Genomic DNA, 9,996 nt, shown 5'->3' with positions numbered 1-9,996 from the left:
GAAAAACATTGTAGAAATCAAAATTTCAAGGCAACATATAGATTTTTGAGTTCTGAGCCCAACTCAGATTCTTAAGTTTTGAAAGTTTTACCAACTTCTAATTTTTTGTTGAGATAATGTACTTGTACTATGTTCTTACTTAGATAAACTTAAATCTTAAGTTGAATTTAAGAAACCCTCCAAAAACATACTAAAACATTATTGAGTAAATGCAGTGATACCCATAATATAAACTAATTCTTGAAATGAACCTTCTACATTTAACACATTTATTTTTTGTCAGAAGCAACAGTATACTCTTTCAAATCTTTTGGTAGCTGTGAACTGCCTGCTCGTGCTGAGTTGAAGTTGCTGCAGCAGTGGGCTGATCACATGTTGCATTCGATTCAACAATGCTTGCTGTGATTGACTGTGAGCAAAATTATACAAGTTGTCATGTCTTTCTAGATTTGTGCAGATAAAGGATTGAATGCAGTTATTATTTGACTGGAGAAATGTCCATACTAACAGCAATAAACGGACAATAAATGTCAGCGTTTTCGAGGCGCACCTTATCTGTAATGCCATTAACAGCAGCACACGTCCTCTGCATTGAGTGCCAATCAATAATTGAAGTGTCAATTTATTCTGTTCAAAAGATGCTGGATTTACTTGCTTACTTTATTCTGCTTGAACAGTGTACATGTGCACATGCACATGTTTAGTTCTTCTCAGCTTTTATCCCCATTTTCCGCAACACAGTTGCTTTGTTGTTTCTCTTAGGTCTTTGGCCCACTCCTTCACTCTTGTCAGGTTGACATAAGGTTTATTGTCATTGCAGATTAATCTGTTAATTATTTTATTGAATAATCATTCAGTTGTTTGGTCTATAAATTGTCAGGAAATGGTGAAAAATTAATGCTGTCACAATCTTAATTCTGTTAAGAAAAATTGAGAAATACACAGTGTCAAATCTACCTTTGAATGTGACTTGTTGAATTTCAGAGAGCCTCATACAATATGCGTGCAGTAAGTCCTCATATGAAATGCTAATATTTAAATGGTGTGTCTTCTCAGCCCAGTTGTCCATCCACCACCATGGGAAAGAAGAGTCGAGTGAAGACTCAAAAGTCGGGCTCAGGAGCCAGCGCTGTGGTTTCCCCTAAGGAGATGATGAACCTCATCTCTGAACTGCTGCAGAGTACGTTTACCTCCAACTTCTACACCCAGTCCACCCTGGAGCCAAACAACAACAGAGTAGTGAGATAGCTGTCTGGATGCTAACTCACATAAATGAAGGGATATGCAATACTTGACCCTTCACTAAGCCCCCGCCTCCAAACAGCAACTGTCCATCCTAGGATAGCAATGAAACGGCTGTCAAGCTTTCCATCTCTCTCCATGCTCTGCGATGCATGAGTCTGGATGGTGGCATCTTTTTTATAGTCTCTCAAAACCATGAAACACAGTAGCACGTGTGGTGAATGGATTAAATTCTGTCTTCATCTGCTCTCACATAAGCTGTGAACATTAGCATGACAGGCTAACTCATGCTAGCATACTAGCTGCAGTAACTTTACTGCCTGACAAACTTGTCAGATCCCATTGCATCTGCATTTGTTCTGTTGGGGTTTGTGGAGGAGAATGTAGACTGATGCAGAATCAAAGTGGGTCGATGACGATGCATCTCTTTCTGACTCGCTGTCTCAGGTCTAAGCCAGGTTAGCTTAGCTTTTATCCTGGCTCTTTTCTACATTCACGGCCTGGCTGCATGACCTGTCTCAGGATCCACTGCACTAATCGAGTCCTTGTGTTTCCTTTTCCCACGTTAATGACTGTATTTCTGTCATCTTTTATGTAGATATACCTGCTGTATTTCACCATCCAACCAGTGTTGTGCTGAGATGTAAGCTAGCTTTAGCCTCAGTTTTTTAGCATGAATATTATATAATCTACACAGCTGTCAGGTAACTTTACATAAACACTTTCACATGGTTCTTATTTCAAAATGTGTCAGATGGAAACATTAAAACATCAGTTGGAGACTTCTCAGCTGACTCAAGTCAAGTTAGTATTAGCTCACATCAGCCAGCTACACTTACAAAATCTGCTTGTGAGTCATTATTTTAGGTGACAAAATTCACCATTGTCAGCTAGAAATGAAAAGCTGCTTTTGTTTACGTCTCTTAGGAGTCACAGACCTTGTGTTTCAACAACTATCCCAATTTCAATGTTAAGTCTGTCATGGTTATCACCATAAACTGCATAAATGAAGTGTGGGAATTGAAAGTTTGGCAGGCTTAGCAACTGTAACGAAGGGGCTTAGTGAATGGTCTTTTGTATTAATATGTTGAGACCCAGAAGATTTAGCATATATATGGAAAGTAATGGAAAGACCAATTTGTCAGTTGTTCTGGGAAAATTTGTTTTTACAAAGTTAACTGAATGACTATGTTTTTTATAAGCTTTCTTTACTGCACATATTAGTACTGTTGTCTGTCATCAATACCATATGTGCTTTATGAACTGCATTAAAGGGGTTATAGGCAAATCAGCTTACAGTGTTATGGTGCTATTTAGCACTGGATGGCCAACTTGCCAAGATATAGAGAACATTTCTCTGATAAATGTCTTGTATATCAACATAATCTCTCAAATCTGCAATGCAACTATTCAAGTCACCACAAAAACACACAGTCTGTAACAGCTGACTGTATGAGAACCAACAAACGGCAGAAGAAAATGACTGCATGTTGAGATTTCTGTGGACAAGTAACAAGAGATCATGATTTAAGACTATTGTGACATCTGATGTTCAGGGAAGTGAAATCTGGCTCAAAGGGATGAAGCAGCGTTTTTTTTGTCATCCATCCCAATGAACTAACACAGGGGTTAGCTATCTTTACTCTCAAAACAGCCATTTTTGTCCAAAAAAAAGAACTTGTCTTGAGCCACAAATATTCTCTATTTTCCTTGGAAACCTTTATTTTTTTTAAATTTGGCATCCATAGCTGGGCTAGAGAGACTCAAGAGTAGTCATTGGCTAAGTTTAGTGGAAAAGACGCTGAACCGCAGATGTAGGCTATGACGCACATTTTAATGTAAGGAATATTAAAACTTTTTTTTTTAATTTGGTGTATTGTCTACACATTTTACAGTTGGAGAATGTCAGAATCACTTAAGGCCCAGAATAATGATGACTGATGATGATGAAAATGTTAAAATAAGAGCTACTCTTCATTTTCATTTAATATTTTTTAGAAGCCACAGGGAACCTCTGTAGAGGGGCCACTTGCAGTTCCAGAGCTGCATGTTGCTGACCCCTTAACTAACAGAAACTGTTAAGGGTGTTGAGCCTGGGTATGTTTTCCTCAACCTGGCCTGTCCGCTGTTGCAGCTCCCATAAGAGCGCATTTGAGGAGTTATTCATTCCCAGCCAAGTAAAAGTGTCTGGCTTTGCTCAGAACACTCCTCACCAGCTTTGTTTGTACATGTTATATGTGGTGTCCATCAGATTCTGTGGCCTATTATCACACCAACAAAATTTATTTTCATACATTCTTTCAATAATAAAATTATCTATCATAAGAAATGTATTTATTTTTCACTTTCCAAGCAACATGATTTTGGTTTTGTCAAATTTAATGATAGTGTTTGAGTCAAACCACATCTGTAATTTGCTAATACTTCAGTATGAGCTGCACTTCCTCGCTCTCTCTTCTCTCTGACACTGAATTGATGTATAAATCACAGAAGTTAGACCGCATTGTGTCAGAATTAGAAATGTCAGTGTTGTCACTACACTAGTCCTCAAGATAGAAACTGAACTCAAAATAGCTCCTGGTGGTCGGGGCAGCACCTGGATGTGAAGCAAAATGGTAAAGCATAAAAGCAGCCACTTACCATTATGTTTTGCTGAATTTTGGTGGTTAAGGTGTGTTTGGCTGTATGGTTCATCTACACAATGATAGAGTTGAGGTGTTTATGGTCAACATGTGTTTCCCCAGAATGCAGCAGTGCAGCACCCTCTGCTGGTAAAGAGTGGGAGGAGTACATCCAGATCAGAGGTTTGGTGGAGAAGATCCGCAAGAAACAGAAGGGTAAATAATTTGGATAGACATAATATTTTTTAGAAGAATTAAAAATTTAAAGATTTAAGAATTATGAAGTGATGAGAAGTATTAACTTTCATGCAATTAAAGTATGATCAATTTAAGACACAGACATTATTACAGTTTTTATTTTGTATGTGTGTGTGTGTGTGTGTACAGGTATGTCGATAGTGTTTGAGGGAAGCAGAGAGGATTACTTCCCAGACCTGATGACCTGGGCTCAGGAAAACGGGGCGTCCTGTGACGGCTTCACAGTGACCAACTTTGGATCGGAGGGCTACGGCCTGCGGGCCACCAGAGACATCAAGGTGAGCTCAACCCACAGGTGCTCACTCTTGTTACGTAATTTATAGACTCAAGGCAGCACGGTGGCTCAGTGGTTAGCAAACCAAGAAGAACCAGGCTTTGGGTCCTGGCTGGGTCAGGGTTGGGGCCTTGCTTCTCTCATGTTTTTTTTTTTTTTATTGGGATGTTCAAATCTTACTTGTAGCTGAAACAGCAACACAAATATGTATACAGTATACAGTTAATTACCATGTATGCAGCTTGCATACATGATTAGACATGTTCAGCATCATAGAGAGTTCAAGTACATGAAGCTTCAGTAAACGTACAGCTGGATGTAGACTGATGAGAAAGTGCATTTCTTAACTAAATAGTTAATCACAATATGAAAGGGCAGGCTGGTGTGTAATATAGAATTTCTTAGTTGACCCTCTAAGAGTGCTAAGAGCATTCTGCTGGGACCCTCAGTGATTTCCAGGACAGGACATTTAATTTCTTCTTCAACTCTGGATAGTCCAGGGTCAGGGCCTTTCTGTATGTATTTTGCATATGCAGTTTCCCCTGCCATCAGAAACATGTATGTGAGCTTAATACTTCTGTCACTGCCACTGACCAAGGCGGCATGCTGGTGCCCCAGGTATTGCACGAGTGCTGCCCGACACAATCCAAACACAGGGTGCAGTTTTAAATGCAGAGGACAAACACTTAATCACTGCACAATGCAAAATCAATCATAAAATGTTACGAGTTTTTTGAGCTGTAAACTATATGACTTTGGTGTGATGAAAGACATCAGTGCTGGTTTTAATATTAACATTTCTTGACTCAAAACACCATCTACTGATTTAAATCATCCTAAACTTTGCAAGGCCAGTGCTGACATAGAGTTGACTGTTTGGGACTATCTACATCATGAGATTTATATTTAAAAAAAGGATGTTAACTGCCTTGAATCAGAGATGGCCACAGACACGTGCACCAGAGAGCCTCTCAGCCTCTCTGAGCCGCTAACAGTTTGCCCAGCTATAACACAGCTAACCTGCCACACATAAACTTTTACAAGAGGCCATAAATTTGTTTCTAGTGACTGTTAAAGAAGGGGAGTTTTGGCTACACAGCACAGTACCCTCCCGCCACTTGTAGTAACTTGACGGAGGCTGAGCAAGTTAGCTGCACTGTGTACCAAGCTGCCAAAGTGATGAGCTGTTCAGCCAGCCTCTTCGTGTGTCGTTTGGCTCAGTATCTGCTGCTGGATCACATTAATCTGATGTCACACAGCGTCACACGTGGCGTCTTCCTTGCAGTGCAGTCTGGAGCAGTTAGAAACAACAGTTGTCCTTGGTGTTTATAGCCCACAACCAGTGGGCTTTTTCTTTTTCTAAATTGGTTTTTTTCACTATATATATTTTATTTTTCTCAAGAAGGACTGAGTAATAGACTCTTAAATTCACCTTCTTATGGTTTTATCTATTGGAAAATCAGTGCCACTGTTCTTGGATTACTGCATTTGTTACTTTTTGAAAAGCAAAGTGGTGTGTTTGAGTCTTCTGCTGAAAATGTTTATTTATGTCAAGGTTGTATGAGGATTTCTGCTCACATGCAATCCCCTTGTGTTGGTTGATTTTGCATGTGTGTGACTGAACAGTTTTTGTTTTTTACCGGGCTGGCACTCCAAAAAATGATCTTAATAACAAATAATAATAATAAAATCACTAAACAAAATAAAAATAAACACACACAAAGCTGTCACAACTGGGTCAAATAATACTTACACTGACTGTGTGTGTGTGTGTGTGTGTGTGTGTGTGTGTGTGTGTGTATGTGTGTGTGTGTCTGTGTGTCTGTGTGTCTGTGTGTGTGCGCGCGCGCATGTGTGCAGGCAGAAGAACTGTTCCTGTGGATTCCCAGGAAGATGCTGATGACAGTGGAGTCAGCTCAGAACTCTTTACTGGGTAAGGACTTCACATGAAGTGTAGGACATCAAACTATCTGGACTCCATGAGGATACGGTGTCATTACAGGAGCAAACAGGAAAAACAACATCTATGTTTGATTCAACTTCACGTGAAGAATTGACCGTTAATAGCATTCACATGAATATGTCAATGTGAAGACTGTCCTAATATGGAAAAATACTGTAGCTGTAAGTTTGAACCTGCTCATCCAGATGTACAAACTGCAAGTCATCAAATCAGTACCCAGAGGGCTTTTGTTTGTCCAGTCTCTGCCAGCACAGATTAGTAGAACATTTGTTCACTTTCACTGTGTCTAAATTCCAGTGTATACAACAGCAATAAAACAAGAGGTTCAGTCAGCATAAAGTAGCTCTCTGTTCTGCTGTAACTGACTGTATACTCCATGTCTCAGGTCCTCTGTACAGCCAGGACAGGATCCTACAGGCCATGGGCAACGTGACGCTGGCCTTCCACCTGCTGTGTGAACGGGCTAACCCTGCTTCATTCTGGCAGCCGTACGTCCGCAGTCTTCCTCAGGAGTATGACACACCGCTGTACTACCAGCAGGACGAGGTGCAGCTGCTGCTGGGCACACAGGCGATGCAGGACGTTATGAACCAGTACAAAAACACTGCACGCCAGTACGCTTACTTCTACAAACTGGTACAGGTAGGCACACACTCTGTAAACACACACACACTGGAGATATTTTTTACATTTAGCCATGACAAGTGGTGTTCTAAATGGAATGAAGCCATTATTAAATGTGATTCATTACACCTGCTGACAGGTAAAAATGTTTGTTGTGAATTAGCAGGTCTGTATGTTACCTCTTTTTGTACATAACACTGGTACTACAGAGGTAGAAAGATTTGTAGTAGGCCACTCAAATTGGCCTGAAATGTGAATGAAACTTCTGTTACTGCTTCCAAAATCCTCCACTTAAACAGTCCGTGACTGTCAGAGGACCTTAATGTTGCAAACAGGGCAGTCTTACAAATATTGGGCCTCATCGAAAAACATTTTCATATTCTTATCTTAAATTTCACTCACTTTTCTTTGTAAGGTGAGCTTTTATGAACATGCCATGTCTGATTCAGCTTGCAGAGATCCATAAAGGAAAATTTGTCATTTCAACGGCGTCAGCAATGAACTTAAAGGGGACCTATTATACTCATTTTCGGGCCTTTGTATTTGATTTTGGACTCCTATAGAGCGGCTACACACCATCGCCCGCACAGAACGCTTTGTAGATGTTCAGGACGCTGTGCCTCTCGCTGAATCTCTTCCTTGTATTTTCTGCATCCCGCGAAAACGGTCTGTGTAATTTACTCCACCCCCCGGCCCTCCTCCATGTATGCCTCCCGCCGAGCCCACTCCGCTGTGATTGGTCACACTCCCGAGGACTTCCGAAAGGCTGGCGAGCGCTGCCGAGCCCGGCTACCAGCTAATTCAGCTTTGTACTGGCCCGTGTTGACAAAACAGTCCCCTGTGAAGTGCCATAGACAGACAAACACTGAGGTATTTTTCTTTTGCTGGCCGGGAAAAAGCAACTCTATCCACTTCTGCCTGGTGCTTGCCTCTTTAGGAAAGCTAAACAAAGTTAAAGTGAGAATCACTTATTCTGTACTTTGTCTCCATGATGCTGACTTCCTCTGACCCTCTCCTCCTGCTGCAGTTATTGATCGACCCTTACTATGGCTGTGACGAGTCGTTTTTTTTTTCCTTTGAAGTCATTTTCATATTGAGACATTTCTTCTTTATTTCAGTGACAGTGATCCTGTTGGATGGCATTATAGCATTCCTTTTTTTCCCACTTCTTTGCTTTAGCTAGTCTTTTAATTCCACTGCTGATGCTGTTTAAATGACAGATTTTCCTTTACGGATCTTTGAAAGCAGGACGTCAAACTCCAAACTAAGTTTGGAAGTGTGTGTTCTTCTTTTTCTCTCTGATGTCCATGAATGAACACTTCCTGACATGTGAAGCAGGAAGCGCGGCCATATATGGTATTATTTGAGCATTAATTATGCTCATTTCCAAGTCTCATGCACGTGTACTCAAATACACACAGGTGGATCTTTCACACATTTATCTGAAGTTAGGAGCATTCTTCGAATCTGACGTGGCATGTTGGTACGAACCCACTGTACAAAAAAAAAGTAGGAGAAATTTAAGATAAGCATACAAAAATGATCTTGTTTGAGGTCCAGTGTTCATCCATACATTTCTGACCTGTGTGTGTGTGTGTGTGTGTGTGTGTGTGTGTGTGTGTGTGTGTGTGTGTGTGAGATCTGTTTGGCTCCAGTGCACCTATTTGGATGAGAGACGATACACCTTTATAATTCTTATTGGTTGATGGAGTTGGGTTGGTGGGTTCACAGGGCCATGAAATCAACACTACCATGCCTCAGAAGAACATGAAGTTGCTGAAGTTGTTGATACTTTGTTAGTTTGTTTAGTTTTATTTTAAGTAGGCTTTGGAATTAGGAATATTTCAGCGGCATTTTGTACTTTAGCTCAAGTAAATGCAAAACATGGTTAGTCTAATTATAGAATCTCTTAAGACTTTAAAACAAGACTTCCAAACGAGTCTATATTATCTGTTCGCTCTATTTTTTCTTCTTTTAATTTGCTGAATTCAAACCAGCACGATCTCAGAACTCTGCTAGGTAAAGAGATCTGAGCCTAAAAGTGACATTTTTTAATAAACTTAAATTAAACAACTTTAGTTGTTTTTTTTAAACATACTTTAACACGGTTAGTTATCTCAATGTTACATATTCAACAAGAGAAGAAGAGAAAATGTGATCCCATTGAGGGACGTCCTTATTTATTTTTTCTCTTTTACAGACTTTTTTAGAGCACAGGTGTTACAAATGGCATTAATGATGGCTCTGTACCATTCATGTGTCCCAATGAAACCAGTCAGCAGCAGCAACACAGAACCCTGAAACTCAAACGTCATTCCTTTTATTATTTAAACCTGTACTTTTCCTACTGTCACACATCAAAATGAGGTGCCCTGGTGGCTCAGTTGGTGGCGCGCGTGTCTTTTGTGCAGAGGCTGGGAGTCTTCAGCAGTGGCCATAGGTTTGGTTCTGGCCTGCGTGCTGTTGCTGCTTGGGGCTGTCCTATCAAGTGGAGGCTAAAAGGCAGAAATAAAAGAATCTCCAAAAAGTATTCCATAAAAAGGATATAAAGTCCTCCCTCCTGCCTGGCCAACAGACATTTGCAGCTGTTTGCGAACTTCAGTCTGAGGCTTCAGTCTCCAACATTCCTGTAGTGAGCAGCAGTTCAGTTTTGAGCCTGAAATGTTTCATCCTGACCAGGAGGGGGAGAGATTGGGCCAGAATATAGAATAACACCTTAAGTATGAAGCAGAAGTGCAGCCAGTGTCTGATCTATTGTTACAGTTGAACTAAGGATTGTGGTCACTGACACTTTACCTTCTTTGGATTTTGGCATATAAACTTCTTCTAATCATAATTTGATGTATCACAAAATAATTTACATGCTCAAAATGAACAGTGCCCCTTTTCAATTAGAGAAAAGATTACATTTTGTGAACTTTTCTTTGTGTGATCACACAAGACTTTTTCAGTCCAGTGTAATTTGCCTAAAAGATCCGGAGACAGTGATTATGGTATATGATGAAATGTTGGCT

General features: G+C 40.3%; 1 protein-coding gene across 1 annotated transcript in view; it reads left to right on the top strand.

Moving 5' to 3' along the window:
• The first annotated feature begins 1,050 nt into the window (after positions 1 to 1,050).
• The window catches only part of LOC146303848 (actin-histidine N-methyltransferase-like), a 35,063-nt gene continuing 26,117 nt past the window's right edge, over positions 1,051 to 9,996 (top strand). Inside the window, exons 1-5 of the mRNA XM_084714345.1 lie at positions 1,051 to 1,180; positions 3,987 to 4,079; positions 4,251 to 4,399; positions 6,256 to 6,328; positions 6,744 to 7,000. Coding sequence (XP_084570471.1) covers positions 1,078 to 1,180; positions 3,987 to 4,079; positions 4,251 to 4,399; positions 6,256 to 6,328; positions 6,744 to 7,000 — 675 coding nt within the window. The 5' untranslated portion in view covers positions 1,051 to 1,077. The remainder of the gene's footprint in view (positions 1,181 to 3,986; positions 4,080 to 4,250; positions 4,400 to 6,255; positions 6,329 to 6,743; positions 7,001 to 9,996) is intronic.

Source organism: Lutjanus erythropterus, unplaced genomic scaffold, assembly GCF_056507025.1.
Source record: "Lutjanus erythropterus isolate fLutEry1 unplaced genomic scaffold, fLutEry1.hap2 Scaffold_223, whole genome shotgun sequence".
Classification (NCBI taxonomy): Eukaryota; Metazoa; Chordata; class Actinopteri; order Lutjaniformes; family Lutjanidae; genus Lutjanus; species Lutjanus erythropterus.
Note: the sequence above shows the minus strand (reverse complement) of the source record. Positions and strands in the feature narration are given on the sequence as shown.